General features: G+C 45.1%; 1 protein-coding gene across 2 annotated transcripts in view; it reads right to left on the bottom strand.

Annotated features, from left to right (window-relative positions):
• Positions 1 to 27629, bottom strand: part of B4GALNT3 (beta-1,4-N-acetyl-galactosaminyltransferase 3) — a 65634-nt gene that overhangs the window by 25422 nt on the left and 12583 nt on the right. For both annotated transcript variants that reach the window (XM_085569042.1, XM_021535177.4), the window contains exons 2-3: positions 814 to 917; positions 46 to 123 (exon numbers count right to left, since the gene is read on the bottom strand). In XM_085569042.1, the coding sequence (XP_085425168.1) occupies positions 46 to 123; positions 814 to 917 (182 nt within the window). The remainder of the gene's footprint in view (positions 1 to 45; positions 124 to 813; positions 918 to 27629) is intronic.

The raw sequence follows: 27629 nt of genomic DNA, 5'->3' as shown, positions 1-27629 counted from the left end.
TAGCTCTAACCTCCCTCACCCAAAACGATGGAGAAAGGCACCCACCTCTGGCATCCATGGGACAGGGTTGTCAACAGCTGCATAATTTGATTTATTCCTCCCACTTATTTGCAGCTCTTGGATCTGAAATACAAGTAGAGAAAAGTCAAAATAACCCGATAAATGGCATGGCACTGACATGTACAAGGTGGTTCTATAGCAGCTCTACAAGAGGGTTCAAACCTCATCAGTAGAAGATATGAGAAAATAAAACAAGTTTTCAAGCTCCCTTTCCAAAGGACACGCCAGAAACATGGATGTAACAGGATGAAAATGTTCCCTGGACTTTTTGGCAACACATTTACATGGTAAAATGCTGAGGGAAAAGGATACTAGTATTTTATAACTGCTTGCTAGAGTTAACTTTAGCACAGAGTTAAAACTTAGGTAATTCTCTGGGGTTTTTTTTTCCCATCTATGTTTCAAAAATGTCCAAGCAATAGCTCTTCCAGAAATGCCTTCAGTCAACAGTACCGAGACTTTACTAGAGAGCAATAAACTCAGTCCTGAGCTTTCACTTCTGCTTCTATCTTGCCTTCCTGTGCCACAAGCCCAGCCAGCAGCTTCATCCCACTGCCATGGCTTGGTACATCTAAAATAATTTAATTGACTACAGTGGAGCCATTGTAGGTTCACGTTGCTGTGAGTCAGCTCAGATTTTTCCCTGTGGCAAGTTGTTTCCCCTGTGTGAAGAGAGAGCTGTCTCTCGGGGCCAGCATCAGAAAGGAAGGGCTGCCCTTCTGCATGTTCAGAAGGCAGCCCAAGCATCCTCACCTGGTGTCCCAGCTTCTGTGGATAGTCCAGCTGAAGGCTTGTGTCCCCACCTGGGACACTGGTGTCTGATAGAACCTTAGCAAGCTCCCTCCAGCTTTCGTATCCTGTACAGAGGAAACAGAAAAGTGTCAGGGAAAAGGGTTAAAATGCAGCAGTCACCAGTATGAACTGGTCTTACAAGACTGAGAGACCTCTTAGATTCTGGAATGGTCCAGCAGAGACATGGAGCTGTTTTATCTTGTTTGGAGTTGGCAGACTGGCACAGAGGGAAAAATTGCCTGTATCTTCCTTAATAACTCTTTCCTCCTTCTTATTAATTTAATACTTAAAGATTCATCATAGTTCTAAAATAGATATCAGAGATTTCATTAATCACCACAGGACTAAGAACATTTTTTAGATTACTCAGATAATCCCAGTAGTCAAACTAAAGAATATAGATTTTTATCAATTAGCACTGCCAAAGAAAAGAGAATAACTAGATTACTAATTAGCTTAACCATCAAAAGAATATTGTTCTTATATGCTCCTATTTTCACAAGAAAAATCTTCAATTTTCTTTTCTTGAAGGAAATTATGGATACTCATCTGCCATGTCTAAAATATTGGCAGTGATGCAGGTAAGGACACTGCTATTCAAGTGAAGTCACCTTCCAGGTTCAAAACAACTTCATTTGAAACTCCCTTCCCCTCTCATTCTGCTCAATCCAAAAGTCAGGATGAATTCTGATTTCCTTCCAAAACTTCAGTGACCTCCTGGGTTTAGGAGGAACAAAGGCAAGCAGATAGAGCACAACCTTGTAACTCTCCCCATGCCTGCTGCCCCATCATTAATGAGACAGTGCTGGTGAGCAGAGCTCGGACCTCCCAGCAGTGCTACAGTGCCTCACACTATGTGGCTCTCAGATCTGATAAACATTTTGGCACTTAGCCACTAAATGACCAACCTGCCAGCAGCTCAGTGCTGTGCCCACGCCGCATGGCAGCTCCAGCCTCAGTGGCAAGTTCCAAAACCTCCATCAGCCCTGGCTTCTCCCAGGCTGGTGGCAAACCAGCTCACTACCCACACACCAGGGAGAGCAGCCAGCTCTCTCCCCATTTTCTTTACAACTGGAAATCATCCCCAAAGCTCTAGGAAGCCCAAAGAAGTTGACTGCCTTGGTATATACAGGGAACCATCCTAACAGCTTCAAGTCTGAGTGTTTATATGAATGGTTTGAGCCTTCTACACTATTCCTACAGCCAGAAGTGGCAGGAACAAGCCCTGAGTGGGGAAGAACTGCTGGGGAAACACTTGCTGTTCCATAAGCAGCACACCAATCTTCACCATGTCCACCTACCTACAACCTTGCCCACCCAATCAGCAGCATGAGAGACTCGCTGTGCCTTAGGCAGGAGCATGTTCCATCTGCTTGCTTTGAAGGGGGCTTTTACAAGCCACATGGCTTGGATCATCCCCCAAATTCTCTGGACTACACAGAGGCCAAGGCAAACCCCAAACCTAGAATTCACAAACAGCCCTTTGCCAGATCTCCCTCCCTGCCTGTGCTAAGCTCTTGACCAGTTGTTGTAACTACAAATAGGCTTGAAATACTCTGCCTCTACTTGCTCCTGAATCTGGGTCCCACAGGGTCTGGCAGAGGTGAGCAGAAAGCTGCCTCCTGTGGCGTGGTGATTAAAGGGGGGCAATTAACAAAAAGAAAATGCAAAAAATGTGAAAAACATGAAAGTAGTCAGAGATTCAAGTGAGAGACAAAGCTAAGAGCCGACTAAGGTGTCCTCCTTTCCTGATGTTGGTGTTGGTTTCAATGTGTGGGTTTCATTCAGGTCTGTTAGATGCTGAACAGTCACAAATTTCTGATCAAGATCTTCTCACCCTTAGATTCTGATTTGAAGCTATGCATTTAAATTTATGACTATAAATACCAAGGTCAGTATTTATCTTTTGCAGAAGATTTTTCAGTTACTCAGTGAGTAACCTACTGAAAAATGCAGCTAAGCATAACTTGTGCTTCATGGACTGACTGTCATGGAAAAAAAAGGATAAAATCCTTTGTCTCTATAATTTTACGTGCAACTAGTGAGTTTCCCCCTTGTTCAGAGCAATGAAGCATAAACTATTGTTTGTGAATGTCCTGCAACTGGACACATGGCCCCACTCAGAATGGGGCTGAAACAGATTTTGTAGTTCATATGAAATGCAGCACTTGCTACTTTGAGAGCTCCTTATAATAGTGGGAGAGAACAGCAGGCTATTTTTTTCAGAGAATAGACCCATAGAAGTGTAGAGTATCCTGAGTTGCAAAGGAGCCACAAGGATCACTGAAGCACAGCTGGCTAGAGAGGAATCAAGTAAATCAGGAAAAAAAAAAAAAAATTAGGCAACAAAAGTCAGTTCACCCCTAGAAATTCACAGAGGGGAGACACCAAGAACAGGAGGGTTTTTTCCTGCGTGCAGAGGGGAGAGGTTATTTGGTTTCATTGTTCAACTCAGCACTTCACTGCCCTGTGGAATAAGCTCAGGACAAAGCATCAGTAACCTGCCTCTTCTGGGAAGGGCTGCTGGCCAGCACAGCCAGCCACTCTGGCTGTTCCATGGCTGGCATGGAGCCTGCCTCCCAGCAAACACAGAAGCCTGGCTGCACGGACGTGCCAATGGCTGACATTTCTCTGACCCTTGGAAAAGAGAAGAAAGGGAGGCAATTCTCTGTGTTGTACAAATATTTACCTAACACATCAGCCAAACACAGAAAAGACAAAGGAGCTACGAATTAATCTGGAGGCAGTGATTTCCTTGCTGGGTTATTTGTGCTTTGACAAGCCAATTCTCCAGCATGGTAGGAAATGATTTTCAGAATATAATAGGATCAACACTCCCCTTAGGGAAAGTTCTTGGCACTCCAGTTCCTTCTGAAAGATTGGCTTTTCCCTAGAGGTCTCCACGGGACACCCTTGAAGAAAGACCTGGTTTTGCCCATGCTTTCCTCACTAAAGGGAGGAAACCACAGAAAATTCAGATCTCCTGCAGCTTCATCCAGAACACTTCCTGAGGCCAACTGCTCACCAAGGTTTCCTCCACAGCATGTCACAGGATTCAAGACATGACCTCGCAGGTCTCCACTGCCATGTGACAGCTGGAGAGGGGAGCCCTGAGGCCACATCCACTGCCCTGTCTCAGGAGCACCTGAGCAAGGTGATCTACCACAGGTTCAGCCTGTCCTCAAGCTCTCCCTGAGCACTGCCCACTAGCTCAAGCACTCTTCTGATGGCTACTTAAAGTCAACAAGCCTATGCCTGGAAAAAAGCAGGAGTCAAGAAATAAAACACCTCAGCAAACACTTCAGCGTTGCTAAGAAGGAAGGCCAGAACTATTAGTTTTGATGGTTTTGCTCCAGTCCCTCCACAAAACCAGTTCTGGCTACGATGTGAAAAGGCAGAAAAACCATGAAGACAGAAATCAAAGGCTTGGGAAGAGCCTGTCTCAAAGTCAGGAAAAGATGCTGGGCCAGGCATTGCTGCCATCAGCCTGTCAGAGAGATGCATGAGATAGCTTTCTCTCTTCTGGGCTTCACTAACCAAAGCATTTCCCATCACTTCCTGAAGCACACCAGTTGTTTTTCAAAGCTATTTTTTCACCTCAAACACTTCAAAGGATGGCAGCACTGACGCAGTCACAGCTTGCCAGAAGTAGCAGCCAGACTTGCTGCCACATATGTCCCCCTCCTTGGCATCAGTCCAATCTCTCTACAAGCAGAGGTCCATCTTTCTTTCTAACTTTTGTACCCCAATGGTCCCTCACAGGGATCAACCAAAGCCATGAAGGTGGTTCTTCAGAGAAAAGTGATCCTTTTTGTCGCTGTTCCCTTCAGGCTGGTTGGCAGATGCCTGCTGAGGATCCAAATGCCCAGCAGGGCCAACACGCAGCTGCTCCTCTGGATTCACGATGGGAAGCCCTCAGGACCTGAGCTTCCTACTGGAAATAAGAGGCAGATGAATACAAAGAAAAGGCAAAGAAGCTGAAGAGGAGGCTGAAAAAGATGCTGCATCCTACAGCAGAGCCTCTGCATGAGGCAGCCAGTGTGGAGCCAGTTGCCCACAGCTCCAGTGACTCAATCATTCATTAAGAGACAGGACAGCTGTACCAAGAGAAAATAAGATGGAGATGGTTCTTGCCTAGTGTCCGGTCAGGCATGAGCACCATGTCTGCCTCTTTTCAGCCATGCTTTTTACTGCTCTTGGGTTAAAAGTCAGCAAAGGAAGCTGCAAGTGGAGATGAAGAGATCTCACCCAACAGTTATGACTCTGACAGAACAATACACTTGAAGACCAGTTCAAAAGGAAAAAGAATTAAAAAAAAAAAAAAAAAGCAGAAAGCCACAGCCAGAGATAAGTACCCAGGGAGCTATCAGGCTTTGGAGCAGAAGTGTGACCAGAGCTGCTCTGTGTGTTCAGAGATTAGATCCATCCAGCCACTGCCATGCCCCCAGCCCCAGATAGCACTTGATATTTCAATTAGCTAGTGAAGATACCTGGCAATGGTACAAGAGGAGGAAATCCCAGACCCACTCAGGTGATCAACCTCCCCTCTGAAAGATGAGATTTGATTATTCTGCTGTTGTTACTGCTGCTTACATATCTGCAAATGCTATTAACACCCACGTTCTAGCCAGCCCTTTTATAACCCTGCTAAATGATTTCACTCAGCAGCCTCAGGAAAGAGCAGGTCTACAGGCTGTTTTGCACAAAAGCATTTTCCTTCTTATGAGACCCTTCTCCTCTTCTTTTTGTTGAAAGGATAGGGCAAGAAAGAAAATGGCAGGAATGAAGAAGGGCATTGTTCTTCATTACTACCAGCATCCACAGACCCCTCACCGTGGCTTGATGTTTTGGCCTCCCTTGGATGGTCTTATTTCTCCTCTTATCCTAGTTGAATATTTTCAACTTACTGTTATTCTATGGGACTTCAGCATCATTGGAGGTCTTTCCCAGTGCTCCTCCTGGCTGAACAGGTATGCAGGTGCAATACCCAATACCCCCAGACATTACTCCTAGGTGCCTTGCAAACATACTTGTCCAGAAGATGCTGGTGAAGGTTGCTTGAAACTGAACATAAGATGGTGTTTAGAAAGTTTGACATGCATTTCACACACCAGAGCAAACCCTACTGCTGGTGCCACTCTGCAGAGGAAGCAAATCCCATCTCCTGGTCTACCACATACACCAACACAGCCTCACAACACCAAGTGCAAAAATCATGAGGATGAGGTGTAATCTGACCTTCTACAAACAGAAATGTGGGTGAAGGATACAGTGAAGAGAGACAGCCAACAATTTCTGGACATACAGGTGAATTAGGTCGTCACGGAGAGGGCCAGAGAAAGTAACAAAAACCCCAATTCAAGGGTAGGGCCAGGGCAAGGAAGCCTCTGGATACTTATTTAGGTCAATTAAAAGGATAGACAGAAAAGAGTGAACTTCTTGTCCTCAGATCAGGATTGGAACACCATTCCTGCAGTTAAAAGGATTCAAGGAGCATGAAACCCAGTTGTTACAGAGGGAGTAACCGTTCTACTTCTGGTTAGTGCAGAACCTGAAAATAAGATTGCTGACCAGCTCCAGGGACAAAGCTCAAGTTAGGAACCTTGTGTGCAGAAATAAATTACTCCATTCTTCCTCCAGGTGCAACTCTGATTCACTGATATGTGAATGGCTTTGCAAACTGTCAATAAGCTGCAGAACATTAAAGGTACTTGAAGTATGATGGAGGAAAAGGTAGAGTCTGCTGATTTTCCTCTCTTTCCCAAGGAGAGGAAAATCAGCAGACATTAACTACCTAATGCAGTCTCACTGCCAGACTCACCCACAAATAATACCTTGTTGCTGTTCCCCTCTAGGTACAGGAAATGTATTTTATGCAGCAAGTGAGGAACTGATAAACAATGGCTGGGGCACTAACTGGTTTCACAGAAAATATAATTAAAATCTTGCTTCTGTCATTAAAATTTTCCACTGTCCTAGTTAAATCATTAAAACCACACAATTATCTAGCAAATATTGCCTGCTGTCTGAAAGCTCAGTAAGGATATGATATATGGAGATGCAGTACTGGATTTGAATGAGAAAGACCATCCTGTAGCTGCACTATCCTGCAAACATATGGGGCTGAGCTCCTATGTCAGCTTCAGAAATGCCTCTTTTTCAACCTAGAAAGTACTAGAGCAAAACTACTGTAAACTCTTGCTTGTCTGCACTTTCCACGCTGAAGGCACAGGAGGTTCAGGAGTTCATGCAAGCATGGAAAGGTGAGCATGCAGGCAGCTGAGGTGCCCAGCCACAGCTTTGGCTGTGCAGTCACAACCCCCTGCCTGAGGCGACTTCTGCCACAAGAGCCCACTGTCTTCTGCTCATCCTCATCTTTTTAAACAGGCAACTTAATCTCTCCTCTCCCTCTCCTCCACTGAGGAATCCTGAAGGATTAGACTGAGGAAGGGGGAAGAGCAGAGCACTCTGTTTTTCAGGGGAAGGAGAAAATATTGGCTCAAATGAAGACTGAGCAGAAGAGCACCTAGTGCTGCATTCAGCAGCATGAGATAAAAGCCCATGATTTTGGCACTGCTAACTTCTGCAGCAAAGCAGGGAGAAACGCTGGCTAGTCTCTTACCCTCTTGAAGTATTCCATGGGCCATCTTAAATCACATAAAACACATACAGAAGCTCTTAAACCATAAAATATATTTTTAACATTATGGCCATGATAACTGTGCAGTTAAAATCCTTAACTGCTGGCAAGTTTCACTGGTTAATTTGCAGAACATGGCAATTGTGCTGCAATTATGGTGTTCTTGTCCCCAAGACATTGTGCTGCACACAGGCTGCCTCTGTGTCTGCCTCTTTGTACAATATTGCCATCAAAAGCAGTTTCTCTTTTACTCTATAGCTGTGCCTGAAGGCTTTTACAGTCTTCAGGCACAGCTAGAGTTCTCACAACAGCTACAGCCAGTCAAAGAGGGTTGATTCCAGTCATGCCAAGAACAAAGGTATTTGAATAGTTCTCATCATGGTATCACATTTACCAAGCCAGCCTTCTGCCAGTCATTGTCTTCAACTCATGGGATTTGCATCAAAACATTTACTGGTGTGAGGTTTGCCTTTGCTCGAACTTCAGTACTTGGAGCACTTGGTAAAACCAGCAGGTTGTGAGAGGAACACAGAGTCAGATGTTTTGTATACCAGGCTAGATTTTGATTTTTATTCCTGCTTCTAAAGTAAAAGTAATTTGCTACTTTGATGGTGAACTGCAACATTAGGCATTATTTTTGTTTTAAAAATGTCTTAAATGTCTTTAATCCTGAAACATTTGCATGGGTTTCTACCAATTCACTCCCAGTGAGCACCTCCTCAACGGCTGACTCACACTCTGCCATCTGCCTTATTTTGTTTTTAATACAAATAATAGTAGCAACTTGAAAAATTCCTACCTAAACCTCAAGATGACTGCCATGAAAAGCAGATGTTCCACCTGTTTTTGATCACTGCAAGTCATATTCCTTGCACTCTCCCCACCATTTGGAGACACTGATGAAGCTGTGTCCTTAGAGACAGGATAGGCAACAAAGGCCTGTTTGTTGAGGTAACAAGTTATTTAAAGCTGAAGTTTGCCTCCATTTATCAGCACCTCAGTGCAACACACTGCAGGCACTGCACTTGTACACAGGCCTGGCAGGCTCCCTGCCTGCTCTAATTCATACGTACTACATCATCATGAACACCAGTGAGGACTGATTTTGCAAAGAGATGCATGTTTCTAAGTGCTTTCTACCACCAACATATCTGCTTTGATGTCCACAGTAGCTGAAAAAATGCAATTAATAAGATGTAACATATGTAGGCAGCTTCCCTCCCCTGAGCATGGGGACGTACGTACAAAAATCAAGAAAGAATACAGCAATTTTAAGCTCAGCAGCCTTTGCTATCTGTTTTTCTTTCTCCAACAGGACTGTGCCCAAGGAGCTGTCTAGGATGTGAAGCTGAACATCAACTGAGCAACACACCTTCAAGTCAACATCTGTTACTGCTTTATCAAACATAGCTAATGTGTTAACTTTATCTTGGGTGAGAATTTTCCTGAAGAATCAATACCTTCCACACAGATGCAGCATTCCCAAAATATCTTCTTGCAGCTTGATTTTCAGTCTGTGGAACTTTGTGCTGTAGAAAATGCTATTCACTGCTTCCATGAGAAAAATCCCCACACTTTACTTACATCTCTACTTGCCATTTATATTTGCTATTTTGCTCAAAGCTGCTGCAAACATTTTCTTCCCCTGAATTCACCTCAAAAGCAGTAACTCACTACTGCTGAAATTGTTATTTCCATGGTCTCTGAGAGCATTGCAACAAAATTACTACCCTACACTTTCAGTTTCAGTGGCGACTGGAAGCAGAATATGGACATGACTATGGGCAGAGGAAAATAAAGAAGGGGCTGGACAAATACCTACCAGAAATGGTGCAGGTAGGGTTGACCTGACCTCGAGGCAAGGAGGTGAGCTAAACCAACTCTCTTGCAGGTCACCCCAGAAATATCTTATGATTTGTTTAAATTACTTTAAATTGCCTGTGTTCTTGAAAGACAGCAGAATGACTGTTCTGCCCATGGCTCCGCATGGGACGCCTTGCTCTGACATCAAACAAAGCCCTGAAGACAGAGGCACCTCTAAACTGTGGGACAACACAAAAGCTCTCCAACAGCTCTGCTGAGGAGGAACCAGCAGCACACATACTGATAAATATCAGGAATATCACAGGAATATAACAAGTCTCCAATATAACAAAGAGGAAGTGACAGTGCAGTGATTGAGGCGCTGCTTTGGTACTGCTCTCCAGGTATGGCACATCGGAAACAATCCAATGATTGCATTTTGAGTCAGATGAAGCTCTTCTAATGATGTTACTGGGGTTTAGATGAGGCTCTAAAACCACTCCCAAGTATTTCAGGAACCTGGATGCAATCCCTGTTTATAAGTTTACTTCCACAATTTTGATTCAAAAATCTGAAACGACAACTTCTGGTTCAGATTTAGGTGTCATTGAATGATTTGTGCTGAAAAGGGACTTTAAAGTTCCAACCCCTCTGCCGTGGGCAGGGAAATCATTAGACCAGGCTGCTCAAGGCCGCATCCAACCTCATCTTGAACACTTGCAGGGATGGGACATCCACAACTTCTCTGGGCAACCTGTTCCAGTGCCACCATCTCACCCTCACAGAGACAAATTTCCTCCTAATAGCTAAGCTAAACTTGCCCTCTTTCAGTCTAAATCTACTCCCTCTTGTCCTATCCCTACATGCCCTCATCAGAAGTTCCTTTCCAGCTTTCTTGTGGGCTGCCTTTAGGTACTGGAAGGCTGCTGTAAACACATAGATTAAAATGGCAGCAAAAGGCAACTGGAAAATCAGGATATTCTCCAAGAACGTCTGAAATTTCTCATCAGATGCTGACACCACCAAACCTACGCTCAAAGCTTTATCTGACCTCTAAGCCCAAATGTCAGCTTTCATCTGTCTTTGCAATGGAACTGTGCATGGAACCTGACACCAGCATCTCTGTTTAGCAAAGCTGAGATTTGTAACACTGATTTCCTCTGAATCATCATCAAATACCAACTGCTAGTCAGGGTGGAAAAACATGCAAAGACAGGCTAACATTTTGATAAGTAATGGAAAATCCTATGTACCTATGACTAAAAATACCAAGCCTCAGAGTACTAAGGGGCAAGAGCATGCTCAATCTCTTCCATGATTCAGGCTCAAAACTCACATAGACAAAACAAGCTGCCAGTCCTTCCATTAGGCACCCTGCCTCAGAGCAAATGCATGCTGTGCAACGGGACAGGCTGCAAAGCACACACACTTGCTTCTGGGACAGCTTTATTTACACAACATGGGTTGCTATGAGGAAAAATCAGGGTTGTGTAAATTCTCTTTTATAGAGCTCTTACCCAGTGACATAATTCCAAAATACGAACTTCTGAAATATTGTTTCTTCTGTCTGAACTCCCACGTCAATGTCCGGCTTTGGATATCAAACCAGCCTGTGCAACATACTTGACAAAAATAATTAAGAATGTGGGAACCAGGAGGAGTTCACAGAAACTACTTTTTGTCCCACAGAATCACAGAATCTTCTGAGCTGGAAGGGACCCAACAAGGATCATCAAGTCCTCTTGGCCCTGCACAGGACAGTCCCAAGAATCCCAGAAAGCCTTGTCCAAATGCTCCTTGGGATCTGTCAGGCTTGGAGCTGTGACCACTGCCCTGGGGAACTGTTCCAGTACCTGAACAACCTCTGGGTGAAAAACCTTTCCCTGATACTCAACTTATACCTCTACAGAGACAAAAAGAAAGAGTTTGTATTTACCGCGACCTAGTTTGCTAAAACTTATGTCTAAATCCCATTGTTTGACAGAAGATTTACTGAGATTGCTGAATATTTTCAACTTGCTAAACTGCGACAGACTCTACTCCCACTTGGGATTATTTTTTTTTTTAATGTGGTGTCTTCCAATTAAAAACTTCCTCAAGAAGACTTAAGAGATGCCACACAAGAAGAGGCAAGAAGAGCAATTTAAGTTTGCTCTGTAAATCTTGCCTTAAAAATTATTTTCTTTTTGAGCATCCCAGGACCTTAAAATCCATTGGAGCTGGGAGGGAGGTGATGATGGAGGAGGGATGCTCTGGGTGGCAGAGTTGGGAAACATCTCTTTCTGTAGAGAGGGACCGGGACTGAGCTGAGGGGGCCCTGGGGCACGGGCAACCCCCAAATTCCAAGCCAGGCCCAGCTCGGTTCGACATCTCCCCACCCCCTGCCCGGGCTGGCTCTGCCCCACCCGACTCTGCCCTCCCGGGCTGGGCTCTGCCCTGCCCAGCTCTGTCTCCTTGCTGGTGTGTGGAACACTATCCTTGAACTTTCCTCTAAAAAGACTCCAGTGTGCTGCTGTCACCTGCTCACCATGACCACATTTGCAGATGTGCAGACATACAATTAGAGGAAGTACAAATAAGACCCCTGTGTGAGGCACAGCACAGCTGAGAATCAGAGAGGTTTTATGATTCAAGTAGTTTAAAGGACTTTCTAAGGGCTGATAGAAAAGATTCAGTTTGCTTTAGCACAGTAGAAGCAATAACAATGCATGCACTTAGTGCAGAAAGAGAAGAAACAAAGCAACTATTCTGCTCTCAGTTGACCCATAGGCACGTCCCTCACTGAGAGGGGTTTTGAAGCTGATGAAGATCTTCCTTATCTGAAGTGCCAGCGATTGTTAAACTGCATCTCTCATTTTTAGCTGATTCCAAGTGTAGATCCTTTCTGAAGACCAAGTTGAAAGAGATCCACGTTCTTAGGGGAAAAATCCCTTATATACTACATCTCCCGACATTCTCTCCCTATATAGGGAGTTTGAGTTGTTGAAGATTGTTGGGTTTTTTTTTCCATTGTGATGCAGCTTAAATATATTCACATTTTTATTATTATTATAGCAGGGAGTTGGAAACACAAATTAAACTGCTTTAACATAGTGGAAATACAATTGTAAAATTGTGCCATCACTGTACTTTATGAATGACATTTAAGCTGTATTACAAATTTAACTAATTTCTGTGCTACCTTCTGTATTAACAAAACGTGTGATAGGTCCAGTGTTTTATCACACTGCCCTAAATTTCATAAAACCAGGGGAACTATTTCTACTTTCAGAACTTCCAGGGAACTGAAAAATTATTTACTGGGAAATTTCTGGTTTGAATTCTGCTAAGCTTCTGCCCCAGACAGAACAATCTCAGAGTCATTCATGAACTGAGATGTAGCTGAACTTTCCAGAGCCCAGGCTGCAGGGGCCAGCCAAATGCTGCAGGGCCCCTGTTTTCCACAAGCAATCCCTGCCACCAGCAGGCATTCCTGAGGGCTTCCAGGAGGTGATCCTTCACCCAGCAGGAGACAGCCGGGTTAGTTGCCTTGGAGCTGGGCCAGCATGCCTCACAGAGCTATCCTGTTTCAGTGCAATATTTAACTCTGCTGTAGCTTTCTACCAGAGCATTAAAACTGCCCTTCCAACCGCTTAAGGTGGAAGGGATTTTGCAAGGACTGATTGCAAAATCATCATTTTCTTTCCAACACACTGGAAATTTCCATAAGCCAAGGAAGAGGGCTTCCTACTGCCCAGCACTCATCCAGCTAATGAGCTTCAGGACAAACAGAAGTCTAACAACAGTCTAATCTGCCTCTTGTGTAATTCAGTACAGGAAACTCACTAAGTAATTCCTGTACTGGCTTCAGAATAAATGTCCACTGAAAATGCCATCTGACATTGGTTGTTTACATGCTGACCTGAGATTTCATCCAAATACTCTCCTCAGTCTCTTTACTAAGTTCTGCTGACCTTTCCACAGGCTCCTGGTGTGATTCCTACCAAGCTCCACTGACTGTTCAATTTGAGTCCTTTTCCATAATGGTAAGAGTGCACTGCCTTACACTATTACATATATTAAAATAACCAAAATTCTAGCATGTTCTGCCAAAACTGAAGGCCAGAGAGAGCAGCTGTCCTCTCACCTGCATTTTGCCAAAAGTTGTTTATTGACTGTCCTTTATGTTCCTCTGACCCCAATCACTCACAAAGCTCCAGGTTCTACATTGCTGGGAGAGCATCAGACCTGGGTCTGGTGCTCTGAAACATTACAGCGCAGTTTATAGGCTGTTTTATAGGAAAAGTTCCCAGTGCAGTGTCTCCTGGGATGGAGGTGAGGACTGTGTTGTGTCTATGACTTCCTGGGTGCTAACAATAGCTCAGGGTAGTTAATTTTTCAATACTTTTAATATATTTTTAATGCGTGCTAATACTAAAGCATAAAATTGCTGAGGTTGGACAGCACCTCTGGAAATCATCTGGTCTGAACCCCTGCTCACAGCAGCACCACTGTCACCTAAAGCAGCTTCCACCAGAATCCCCAAGTCCTTTCCTGCAAAGCTCCCTAAGACCACCTCCACTTTCTCTGGAGCAGGTCCCTGAACATGGCCAAGTCTTCTCTCTTGAAGTCCTGGGCTGTAACTTGCCTTGCTCCAAGTTTACTCCAGACTGTTCACCACACAAGACAAAAATAATTTGTGAAGTAGTTTTAAGACAGACAGCCATCTAAATACACTGATAACTCTCAACCCCAAAAGTTTACAACTTCATTACTTTTGAAAAACCTGTCTTTAAGTACCTTGGAAGCAGAAGTCCCAAGGGAAAGTACTGGGATTTGAGCCAAGCCACACATGTGCCTATTTAGAGCCTAGCCTAAAATGGCAATATAATTAACTACTTCAGAGTTTGCAAGAATACTGAGAGGTTTCCTCTCTCACTCTGTGCTCTCCATCTCTCCATTAGAGATGAACTTTCTTCATAGCAAATTTCACGTCTGTCATCAAAAACCATTGTGATTCTGGAAAATGAGAATGGAGGGACAAAAGAGAAGATATTGAATGCCAGAAGGAATAAGGTTTTGCAGCCTAAGTTTATTATTCATATCCCTACTATATTAATGAGATAAGAATTTTTTAAAATTCAAATAAAGCAACCACAGAATAATATCCAGGCTACCACATCAGAATTTCATAGGATCTATAAAACATGGAGCAGAAAGTAAATCCTGTTTGCTGCAGGATTTTAGGGCTTTGTCTATTATATTTCATAATACACATAAGTGCCACTATTAGACATGCTCTTCTGCTTGGAGAGCTAATGACAAAATAATGCAATGGGAATTTCAGCAGTCTATTGTCCAGGAGCTTATCCATCCAAATAAGTCCTGCTCTGATGCAACATGCTAACAGGTAAACTGGCAGCAAACCAAAATTGCTCACCTCCACCAGGTTAATTTCTGTGCTGCCCTTGCTCTTGCCAAGAGGAAGATCTGGTGGTGCAGTACACAAAATGAAGACGGCACCACTTCAGAGTGGCCCAGTGTGCTCTCCTACACTCTCACTCTTCCAGCCCACATCAAGAGTGACACTTGCACAACAGACATCACACACTGGAGTTTACATGCTTTTAAGGATCTGGGCTGCTGGAATGGGTTTTGTCACACCTTTTCACATCACTGACTGAAATATGAGGTGCTCATTCAGCACTGGTTCAGACAGCACTGCAAAGATGGGGCTTTCACCCTTTTTGAAAAGCAGCTGTGTTGGTGTTTGAAAATTCAGTAACCTTAACAGCAGCACCAATGCAAGATTAGGACAAAGCTTGTGAGGAGTAAGTATGGAATGAGTAAATTCTGGCATGTCCTGAATGCCAGCGTGCTCTCCTTAACTATTTTTCAGTCAGCATTTGATGGTGAGAGTAACATAAACTTGATTCACAGAAATATACTGTGAGGCTCAATTATTTCACTTTCTAAAACACCAAAAAATACCTGCATGGAGAGTCTGATTCACAGGGTCTCTGCACTCAGGCTCACACAGATTTGTTACAAAAATGCTACTGCTTCTATTGGAAAAATCAGGCCTCTGGGCACTCTGATCCTCATTAGAAATATGAAAAAATCTTGCTTTCTAGTTAAAAAAAAATCTGATCTCTGCAACACAGAAGCTGGCAAAGTAAGCCTCACTGGGTTTAACTTCAAATGCTTGTAACTGCATAATTTGGAAATGTCAGAGCAACATTTTTTATTCATCTTTGCATATGATCAAAAGCATGACTGTCACAAAACCAGAGACACACAGCATGTCCCAGAACTTTAGTGAAATCTGGTCCCTAAAGCATTCAGTTGCTGTGAGCAGCCCTTGTGGAGAGATATCCTTTATGAACATTTCTAACTATTTTGGGTTATCTCAAATAAAAGAAGAGTTTAATCAGCAACTTCATCCCTGCTACAGACTGTGAAGAGTTACAAAAAACTGGAGCATGCATAATTTTCCACCAGACTCTATAGAAATTTTTCACATATTTCTAAAACCTATCCCTCTTTTGAACCCCAGGAAGTCTTACAGATTTTTTCACAAAATCTGAGCTCACTTATCCTAGCAAAGTAGTAGGCTCTGTATAGGCAAGCTCTCACCCAGCATTAGCACAAGAGAGGAAATACACCTCGGGCATAACACTAACTTAAAATTTTTAGCAAACAGGAAATATCACAGAAGAGGCAAAAAAACGTATTTTTGTCTACCAACTCTGCAATAACAAGATGACTGTACAGTTTCTTCCACCCCTTGTAAGCTGGCCTCTCCATGCTTTCTATTTATTTTCTTTTCTCCCTCAAGGGCACTCCCTTGCCCTCTCAGACTCTTACAGCCTCTGACTATTTTGAGGGAGCACATAGACCTTCCCATCTCCCAGTGGCCCTCCTGAGACTCCTCCTGAAAGCTCTCTCATGTTTCCTGGTGAGCTCTGTCTCCTCTTTCGTCAGCTGCCTGCAAGTCCTGCCCCAGTCTTACAGAACTGCACAACTCAACAACATTAATAAATGATAGCATGTCCCTCCTCTCCCTTTCATCTCCTGTTCTCTGGCTGTAAGCAATCCACCTGCTCCCAAGGCAAGGAGCAGGCATCTGCAGGGGCCAGGCTGTGGGGCTGCCTTGTGGAGCTCCAGCACTGACTCCAGGACAGGCTGGCATCTAAGCAGGTTGGTGACCGAGCCAGAACGCTCTCCTCAGCTGCCCCAGCCTCCTGCCAACACCTCGAGTGGAGAACACCGGGTGGTTCCAGCAGCATTACATTTCATCAGGTGGCCACGGACTGCTCCCGAGAAATCAGCTGCCACTCCCTGCTCCTTCCCTGCCCGGTGCTTCTTACAAAAGTCCATTAGATGTATGACTCATGCCTCATCCCAGGGTTAATCTAAGGAAAGAAACAAGGATGAAGAGAAAAAAGAGTAACTGTCACACACACAAAAAAATTATAAACTATTCTTTCCACCCAGGACTGCCCCATCTCAGACATGAGAAAAGCACCAATTAAACCATTACAGCAAGGTCACAGAGCTCCTGCAGGAGCTGGGTGTGATGGACACCAAATGGCCCAGCTGACTCCTGACCTGCTACAAAGGCCTGGGGGATAGCAGTGCTCCTTAGAGTGCTTACAGTGCTTCTTAGTGCTCCTTACAGAGAAGGGTCACATTTCTCACAGCAAAGCAAGTCCTTCCCCCTCCCAAGTCTGACAAGACGTAGCACTGACTTCTAAAAGATTGATGGGAGCAGGATTTGGGGAGGCTGTGGTACTGGTGAACCTGAGACATCAGAATAAACCCCTAGTGAAATCCTGACTGCTTCAATACCACAAGCGAGCACATTTGTTCAGCAACTCAATGTGCAGATTTTAAGTAGGACCCATGTGATGCCAAAATGCAATTACAGTCAAAGAGGTGATACAGGACAGCATCTCAGTATCCTGAGTATTTTCTCTATTTTAAGCAGCTTGCTCCAGTTCACTCTGCTTTTATATCAAAAGGATGTTTTCTAACCAGTGGTGCTGCAAACTGCAAGCTGGAGAACCAAGCCAGGTTCTCCATTTTTCTCTCTAATTTTTTGCTCTTTGAAAACAAAAACATCACCCACCAGGGATTTTGCCCAATGGTCAAAACTGCCCAGCTGCTCATTTGTGCAGTGCTGTACACAGTTTGTACAGAGCTGTACAGCTATAGGAGTGGAACAAACAGAGTAAAACCAAGCTGCCACAACCAGAAACATTAAAAGGATTCTTTTTACCACTCATCTTAGTAATTAAAGTAGCCTTCTTCCAGTTTTCTGAGTGATTGAACCACCCTGGAAGAATCAATCCCAATATATTTTCAAACTGTGTTTTGGTTTACTCAGAGATGGCCAGTTTTTAATTCATTTCCTACAAGCATTCACAACAGGCCTGGATTGTCTAAAGGCTAGCCTTAGCCAGATCAGGAGGAATATGAAAAAGAAAAAGCAGTGCCCATACAACAGCTAAACAATATCAAGTACATGCTAGGAGATTTTGATCTGCTCCTGCAAACTGTACAAGCAAACAAAGTGAAATAAATATGGTAGATTATCTGTTGTAATTTTTTCACTCAGCTCTAAGACCTTCTGCCAGAGATACAGTTCCTGTGCATGGAACACAAACCACAGAGGCCTGCCTAGAGCTACTCAGCAGGCAGACATGGTCCAAACTTACTGGATGCTGCTGGTTTCAATTAGGGACCAGAGCTGGGGCTTTAAATGCATCTTACAAAAAAAGGGCTCTCTGAAAATCGCAGCATATGCAGAGTACCTCACTGTGCAGGAAATAAAAGCCTTACGTAGGAATTTAGTAATTAGAAGATCAGGCCATTGCTCATCCCATCAGATAATCCGCCTTTGACCAGCAGCCAACATTTAATGTTTAAAAGGCAGAAGAAAACAACCTTCAAAAGCACCTTTAGCTGTATTACCTTACAGAGAATGAAAAAAAAAAAAATGCCCTCATGACCTACAGAAAGACAGCTTATGCCCTGCAGCACAAACTGTGATTACTCTTCTCTTACCATGCATAGTTGCAACTGTTACTATTAGTCATAAAATTATCCAACCCTTAAAAAAAATACCAGCCACACCACTTGCGTCATTGGCTCCTGCAGCACTGGATTAACTATGCTGAGAGTACCCAGCACATACACAATAGACTATTTTACAAACAATGCTTTACAGGTTCATGGTGTAACTCCCATTAAATGGTACAATGCTGAGGGAAATCAAGAGACTGATTTAATCTCTAAAGCCACTTTGAATTCTGCTGTAGGACTGGCATGAAGTTGTCTCTCTTCATGGGGAAAAAATGGTATCATATACAAGTAAATCCTGTCACAAGAAAAGCTCTTCTGCCTCAGATACCTGTGCTGTTCCTTCCCCATGGTCCTTCTGAGACCTCATGATATCCCTGAGCACTGAAGCACACAGAGCTGACTGATCTGCTCCAGACAGAGATGTGTCCGTGTTCAAGGGAATGTCAGAGCTCAGTCATGCTTGTTTATGTTCTCTTCCAGTTTTAAACAAAGCTGCTCCGGACCATATTGGCTGCAGCCCAGTGGGAGCCCTACCACTGGCTTCCGTGGGCTTAGATCTAGCCCGTGGCCTCACTCAATTTATGTTTTGATGAGCTGCAGCAAGCAAGGCAGACAGCTTTGTTGCATAGCCAATTTTTTAACACACAGACCAGTGAGTGACTCCTGGGTCACTTCTTCTCCTGAACAGTACCTGTGTGACTATATTTGAAAGAGGTCTATTTGTATTTTTCAGTTTCAGGTGTAAGGTGTCCAGTTTCACTGTGCCCTTTCCAAACCACTCCAGTAACTAAGAAGGACCCAGTTATGCAGATGGAGGATGTATTGGTCTGACCATCTGAAATTGCATACAGCCTTACTTTTATTAGGTCCTTATAGCCTGCCTTTGAGTTCAGAATTGCTGTGTTAAATCTGGAGTAACTCCCCTGAGTTTTGAGAACAGTGGTTGAACCCTGAAGTGAAGTTTTATCCTTCTTTTACACTCCTGCAAGGGCCGACCAGTAAAGGGCCATAGGAGAAGCCCCAGGCAAACCCAGGTGCCCCTAAGCCATCAAGTTCAACCATGTCAAGCAGGGTGCTTGTAGTTAGGACCCTGTTGTGGCATCCTCTGCTCCCCTCCCACAGGAATACTTCAAGGTGAGACTGCCTTGCCTAAAGTAAATCCCTGGGAAACCCAGGTATTTCATCCCAGTCTGACAGCAATGCAAAGGACAGGAGGATAAAGGGTGTCCTGCTGTGGAGCAGATGAAGCTGGATGCAGCTAACAGATATTACTCCTGCTGGGTTCAGTTCCACACTAGCAAGTGCCTGAGGATCTCTGTGGAGTTCCACCTGCTCAAACTGGAGCTGTGCTTGGTCCACAGCCTTTCAGGACCCACAAGCAGCTTCCTGCACCTTTGTGATCTTTCAGCCCACAATACTGCCAGGCAACTGCTGCACGGGCACCTTGGTGGCACTCTAGTACTGTCTTCCCACATCAGCATGTGATGCTACCGTGGTAGTTCATCCATGGGGCATAGTGTTGTCCTACTACCTCTGACTGTCCCCACCCAGCTGGCCCAGACCCAGCCCTTTCCATTACCCCCTAGTCCTCACCACTGCAGCTGTTTCCTCAGATGCTTATCTGAAACCTAATCCCAGCTCATACTCTGGCTATTTCCCACTGATCCCTGCCCTCTCCTCTCTTGGTCCCTTTGCAACTGTTCCAGGGGTCATTCATTGAAAGTAGCCAGCACAGAAATTCCCCTACCAGGCCTGCTAGGTAAATGGGCAACTCTTCTCCTGGTCTGATGGTCTGTGCTAACAGCTGCACCCAGCTGCAGCCCTTTTTCCTATCAGAGTTTAGCCAAATACTTCTTATTTAATAGTTTCTTCCTCCAGCACTGCCAGATCCCCAAGCAAAGTGCATGGAGCTCGTACCTGAGTCCCTGCAGACCTTTGCCCAGCAGTGTTATGGCACAGGTAATGGTGTGCTCAGGCATGATGTGTGCTGGGGAACCACAGAGTTACTGCTGCTTACTGCCACCAGCAGCCCACAGCTGCACAAGGAGGTTTCTAGAAGTTGCCAAGAAGCCCAGATGACCTGACAGAGCTAGAGTCTGCCCTTGGATTAAACAGATGGATAAAAACAACTGTGCGCACATGGTCTGGAGAAAGTCTCCTAGGTCGTGGCACTGTCCACATGATTGTTACCTCTGACAGTTGTACTCAACTCCATGTGCAGCTGGTCCCCAGAGACCAGCAGCAACCCACACTGAGCAAGAAGGGTGCCTGAGGTCTGGATTCGCCCCCTAATTTCTGCATTTCCACCCACCCTCAGCCAGCTTCACCCACTTCACATCCAGTTCCCTTGGCCATGACCTCCTCTCTGCAACATCTCCAGCACCACAATGAAAGTCAGAGGGGCTTTGATATCATGCATTTTGAACTATTCACAAGCACACCTCCTTCTTTTTATCCTCAATATCCCAAATTTTTCAGGTGATGAAGAGAAGGGACATGAGCTAGAGCTGGGAGAAGGCAGAAAGACTTAATGTGACACCCTGTTCTTAGGAGCCAGTACAGCCTTTCCTGGCAAGCAGAGGAGCAGCAGGCAGTTACTGACACCAACTCCCTGCACAGACCCTCACATCAAAGCCTTCCTGCAGGACAGCTCTGCACCAGTTCCCTTCAGATGAGGACAAAGTAGTGGCCTGCTCAGTGCATCAACAGAACCAAATTTGTTTGTGAAGCTTTACATCAAAAAATGTAGAGAATTTTTTACAGGGTTGAAATCTTAAGATCTCTACAGATTGCCTTGGTGCTGCTTATGTGCTGCTGTGCCCTGTTAACCTCTAAGAAGGTCCTGCAATGACCAGACAACTACTACTAATATCTGTTATCTTGGCTAATGGAAGCACAAACAAGATTCCCTAATTAAGAATAATTCCTTGGAATTTTTTCAGCAACAACATTCTTTTCGTCTTAGTAAACTACAAGTGACAACTCTTCAAGATCTCCACCTCATGAGATTACAGAATCAAAGAATCTGCTGTATTGAAAGGGACCCACAAGGGTCATTGAGTCTAACTCCTGGCCCTGCTCAGCACCATCCCCAAGAGTCACATCAGGTGTCCAAGACCATTGTCCAAATGCGTGAGCTCTGTCAGGCTTGGTGCTGCGACCACCCTCCAAGTGAAGAACCTTTTCTTACATCCAAACTGAACTTCCCCTGACACAACTTCAGGTCACTTCCTCAGGTCCTGTTCCTGATCACCACTGAGAAGAGATCAGTGTCTGTCTCTCATCTTCCCTCATGAGTAAATTGTAGCCTGCAATGAGTTCTCCCCTCAGCCTCCTCCAGGCTGAACATAACAATGCCCTCAGCCTCTCCTCACATGAATTCCCCTCAAGGCCTTTCACCACCTCTGTTGCCCTCCATTGGACACTCTCTAATGGCCCAATGTCTTTTTAACATTGTGGCACCCCAAACTGCCCCAAACACAATATTCAAGGTGAGGCTGTCCCAGTGCAGAGCAGAGCAGGACAGTCCCCTCCCTTGCCCAGCGAGCGATGCTGTGCCTGATGGCTCCTGGACACAGATGTCCTTCCTGGCTACCAGGGCACTGCTCACTCATGTTCAACTTTCCATCGACCTGGACCCCAAGGTCCCTTTCCATGGGCTCATTCCCTAGTCTGTCTGCATGTCCAGGCTTGCCCCATATCAGGTACAGAATCTGCCACTTCCCCTTGCTGAACTTTTTTTGGTTGGTGATTGCCCAGCCCTCTGGTATGTCAAGGTCTCTCTGCAGGGCCTTCCTGCCTTCAAGGGAGTCAGCAGCTCCTCCCAGTTTTGTACCATCTGCAAATTTACTTAGTATCCCTTCCATCCCTGTGTCCAAGTCATGTGGACTCTCATCTGCTCTCCTCCTGTCCAGAGCTGAGGTTTGGCTGGCACTTTTCCTCCTGTCAACAGAAATTTTAAATTTGATCACTTTACGGTCACTGTGGCCAAGATGGCCACCAGTCTCCACTTCAGCAATGAGACCCTCTCTGTAGATAACCAGCAGATCAAGGAGGGCATCTTTCTGAGTCAGCTCCCTTAGGATCAGTTCCATAAAATTGTCATCCAGTTTTTCTGGATCTTCTGGTTGCACCCAGGTTGTACCACCTGTGTGATGCCCCCAGTTAACTTCTGGCAAGTTGAAGTTCCCCAAAAGGACCAGGGCAGTTGACCTGGAAGTTTCCCCTTAACTCCTCAAAGAATAATTTGTCAGTGTTACTGTCCTGGCTGGGAGGTCTATAGTAGCCTCCCACAATGACATCTCCATTATTTGTTTGCTCCTTAATTATTATCCAGAGGCTCCCAGCTGTGCCACTGCCAACCATGAGCTCTGTACACGGTAACCCTTCTGTTCTACACAGTGCCACCCCTTCAGGTGAAATGGTGTAGCATAGTGGAAGAATTTGAAATGTATGGCTGTAACCCTAGAAAGGAAACTTGCAATGGCCATGTCATGTCTTATTTATTTCAGGATCTGACCTCTTGAATACATCAACGTTGTTCTTCACCTTAAAGGACCCCAGAAGGTAAAAGGACTGTAACATACTGAAAGCTGTGCAGTCCCAGGAGTTTGGCAGGAGATAGCAAGGCTTCCATGGTCATGAAAACATTCAGGGGAAAACACTGAAACAGCACTAAATAGGCGAGGTCAGCAACAAGCAGGTACTTGCATGCTGGGGTGGACAGGTGTGTGTGAAGAGGAGTGAACGTGTTGGGAGGACATGCAAACACCCAGAGAACACAGGGAGGAACATGAAACTGGGAGATGAGGTGGGTGGACAGCCTCAGAGATGAAGGGATGCCTTTTGGCAGGAGGAGAGATGTTTCACAGGGAGGAGCAGAGCGATGCGGGGCTTTGGGTGTGGAAGAAGGGAGGAGGGGAAAACTGGTACAACAACATGAAGGAGTGAGCAAGTGCTGCAATCATTGACGCACAGGCTGGGGTTATCCAGGTGCTGCTGACTTCCCCTGGACAGGGAGCTGCTACAGGAATTGCAGCACACACCTGTGATATGCCTACAAATGTACAATGGTTCCTTGGGACAGTTTAACGTGGGAGACAGCAGCATGTAATAAACACATACTGTTTCCTGAAGTCTCTCCCCTGTGACGTCTTCACTGCATAAGCACCCCACACAGAGAGGATCCCTGGCTACCACCATGCACGAGGTAAGGCAACAAGAGAAACCCTATGTCAGCAAGGACCAACACTGAAGAGTTGTTTGAAGCACTTTCTCCTCTGGTGGACACCAAATGCAGAAGACAGCCTGTATCACTCACGATGCTTTAAGACTGTATCTAAGACTTGACAGACGATTCCATGAATCCCAGGCTGTATCTCAACATTAACTGTAATGTTAAAACATCAGGGCAGAGTATAATGAAGCCTCCCATGCCCTGGCTCCACACAAAGGAAACCACTACAGCTGCAAGGCTTTTATGCAGAATAGTACAGCTGGTGTTGAAGATGTCCCTCTGGGTCTATCAAACAATTCACCAAGCACTGCCAGTATGTTGTTTAAGAGCAGCAGCACACAGCTTAGCTGCCAAAACCCTCACCTCATCTCCACTTCACACTGTGGCCCCCTCTGGTTCAGAGCAGGAAGGGAAGAGCTGCAACTGGATGTTCATTACAGATCAGCTCCACACAGGCCACCTTGGGTAAGAAGTGCATGTAAAATTGCCCTAGCAGTGGAGCTCAGCATCAAATTCCCTAGACACCTGAAACAACACAAAGTGAAGTACAGGTGATGCAATTCTTCTGCTGGGAAGTAATAGTTCTTAACCTGGAACAAACAGGTTTGATTAGATGTGCCCAGCAAACAGAAGAACAGGTGCCTTTGGAGCACAGGGCACTTAAAAGGTGCTATCATGAGGCTACTTGTCACACAATGCAAAATCAGGTTAGGCCTTTGTTTTCTTGGGAGGTTCAATTGCTAGTTTCTGAGTTTCTGGGCTGATTTTGTAGTGCTTAGATCACACAGAGACCCTCTACATGCCTTTAGAACTTGAGATACTGTGATGTGCCTAAAAATGTACAATGGTTACTTGAGGCAGTTTTATGTGGGAGACAGCAACATGCACACACCTGCAGAGAATAAAATTACAGTTATTTCTTTACAAAGCTATAGATCCAGACAATACTATCACATCTACTTTAAATAATAATAGTAATTTTTAAAATCAGGATTATTGAGAAAGAAATGCACACAGGGAATTGTATGGTTTCATTTAAGCCACATAGTGAAATGACAAATCCCAAGCACCCACATCAGACATAGCTGGTAAAATCTGAAAGCATTAAAGAAAAATGTTAAGTTATGTACTTCCAACTGCACAAATGGATCTACCATATTCATGAGAAAAATCACTAAAGCCTCATGCCTCTGCCTTGGTCTGCCAAGGTGGCACGGGCTGGATAAGGGTTGTCCTGAGTGTTTGCTACAAGCACAATGGTGGCTCAAATGCTTTACTCCTCACTGTCACTACTTTCTCTCATTCATTCTTCTTCTTTTTTTTTTTTTTAATTTTCTTTTTTTTTTTTTTAACTTGTATATGGTTGCTCTGGGAGATTCCTCCCATCAAGCACTGCCTGGTATGAGAATCAGCCCAGTATCAAACACCTGAGCTGTCCTGCTTCTGGAGACTTCTACCCTCAGCCAAGCAATGTATAAAGCTCCACCCTCCCAAAAAAGCTTTCCAGTGACTAAAGCCTTAACCTGCCTTTTAATTTCAGTCAACAATTAGAGACATACACCCTAATCTAACACCAGGAGATAAAGGGAAAGAGTAGCAGGTCACCCACTTGAACCACTCCAGTTTCAGGGTCTGAGATAAGAATTGTAAACAGTCTTGAGACATGCTGAACCCAAGAAAGGCATCTCTGTGAATTTTAGCAATTTAACTTTGAGCAGAGATCTCTGCAGACCTTGTAAATGCCCAGCTATCCAGAGGGGAGACAGCAAAATATTGCAATGGTGGATTTTAAACAAACTGTCTGCAGAGCTGAATTTAGCACAGGGACATAGGGGCACCCTCCAAGTCATACTCCAGCATTCCTTCATTTGCCCAAGTGCTGGTAAAGCATGCTATTTCAGCTTCACGGAAGCATCAGTCTCTTCCCAATGCCCTCTCCAGGGCAGGGGGGAGCCCCCACTGCACACTGCCTAAAGCACTTGATGTCATGTAGCATCTTTCCAGCAACTCTGCAGGGCCCTGGGCAAGAATGCTCCCAGCCTGACTGGCACAGACAAGGGAGCCCAGTGCTGTAGCTGGAACACAGGCTCCTCCTGGACAGCCTCATTCAGCAAAAGCAGGCCATTTCAAGTGGCTGTCTGGTTAGAAATTTGTATGTATTTGCCAGTAGTCAGCATCAAAACAGACTTCAGCAAGGGGAAGGGAACATGCAAGTAGCACTTCACCCACTTCTCAGTAAATGATGATCATGAAGGGCAAGGAGGTCCCTCTCATTGTTACCAGCAAGTGCAGGAAAAAGCCACTTTTCCATCACAGAACAGGACTCATCTATGAAAAGGCAAGTGCATCCTCTCAGGCTTGTGAGCCAAAGTGACACAAATGCCTTAAGCCCCCAGCCCAAGCAGCAGCACTGCCCCACAGGACTGCTCCACCCCCAGCCCTTCTGCACTCCCACTGCCAGCACACAGAGCCAGGAGCTGCCAAGAGCATGGGGTGCCAGCACCAGGAAAAACTCCTCTACTGGCACTTGCCAGATTTGTGTGAGGGGGGAAGAGCAAGACACAGACACCTTCTTCCCCAGCCTGTGGTGAAAGAAAGCAGTGCTGGGTTTCAGGCAAATCAATACTTTCCAGCAAAAACAGTAGCCCTGAGTAGGTCCTCTTGCAGCCATAGGAGGCATATTTGCCCATATATTTTATACTCTGCCTTTCTTCAGCCTCGCTAAAAATACCTTGATGTCCTTCACACAGGGAAAAGGAAAGCAAATCCGGAGACCCACTTGACAATTTTGTTTCCTTTACTTGACCAGCATGAAACCACAGAGGAGGAAGGCACCTGTGCCTGGAACTGAGACAGGAGCAAGGGTGGACCCTGTCCCACCACATCCCCTCCAGTTCCTGGAGTTCTCTCTTCCCCGTCTATCTAAAGTGATGGAGACCTGGCAGAGGGCTGGCACACATCATCTCTACACACTTCCAGATACAGAGAGGCCATTTTGCAAGTTGGCTGGTCAAATGCAGAAGACAGCTAGTGCAGCTATCCCAGCTGCTCCCGCAGGAAAAGGGGAATTTCATGTCCCTTTCAGCAGGAACAGTCATCAGACAGACTGTGAACATGCCTTCCTCCTTTCTTTTCTTCTTCCTGCAGCTGGCCTTGCTTTCCCTAGAAGTAGTGCCAGCCAACCATTGCAGAAAAAACTCAAATCCCAATACAAACCATGTTAACATTTACTCTGACTTTTTTAGGCTGTCAAGAGGTGCTCATTTTGCTCCACCACACCCATGGTGTCCCTCAGACTGCCTCCCTCCTCCAGAGGTAGTTCTCCCTGCAATGGTCACACTTTGCCATTGTGCTGCCCTTGCACCTACTGCAGACAGAGAGCTATCTGCAAGGGCCTTGGAAAAAGGAATAGGGTTTAAAGACCAATTCCTCACCTCATTCTTCTACCCATTTTTTTTTTGTCCTGGGCTGTGCAGTTCAGGCAAGTGCAATGAATGGGAAAAGTCAGAGGTGAGATCTATATTCTGGGGGCACAGACAAGTTCCTGCTCCTGCTTTACACACAATAGCAGAGTTGGTTCACAAAAGGCAGGGTGGCAGCATGCCTGGGGAAACCAAACCAGCAGAGCATGCTGGGCCCTGCAGAATAATGAAACAACAGGCTCCCCCTTGCAGTGAATGCATTTGGAGCCCAGTGAATGCTTTTTAATTCATGAACATTAAGTATTTTAAAATAATAAATAACAATTGTTACTGACACCTTTGACATAGAGCCTAATTGAGGCATAGGAGGTCAAAGCAGCTTGTTCCAAAGACTTGACTATTCAGCAGCAGAGACAAGGCTGGCCTATGTCCCTGCTCACCCAAATATGTGCTGTAACCACCAGGCCACGGCCCCTCCTGCAGGCCACCCTGTAATACAGAACAAACAAGCTCTCATTTAGGGTGGGCAGCTACTGGGGACAGTGAAATCTCTAGCAGTTTGTTCTGGCACGGTGGCAGTGGTGAATAGACACTAATTTTCTTAGGGCAG

This window comes from Lonchura striata, chromosome 1A, assembly GCF_050655825.1.
Source record: "Lonchura striata isolate lonStrDom1 chromosome 1A, ASM5065582v1, whole genome shotgun sequence".
In the NCBI taxonomy this organism is placed as follows: domain Eukaryota; kingdom Metazoa; phylum Chordata; class Aves; order Passeriformes; family Estrildidae; genus Lonchura; species Lonchura striata.
Note: the sequence above shows the minus strand (reverse complement) of the source record. Positions and strands in the feature narration are given on the sequence as shown.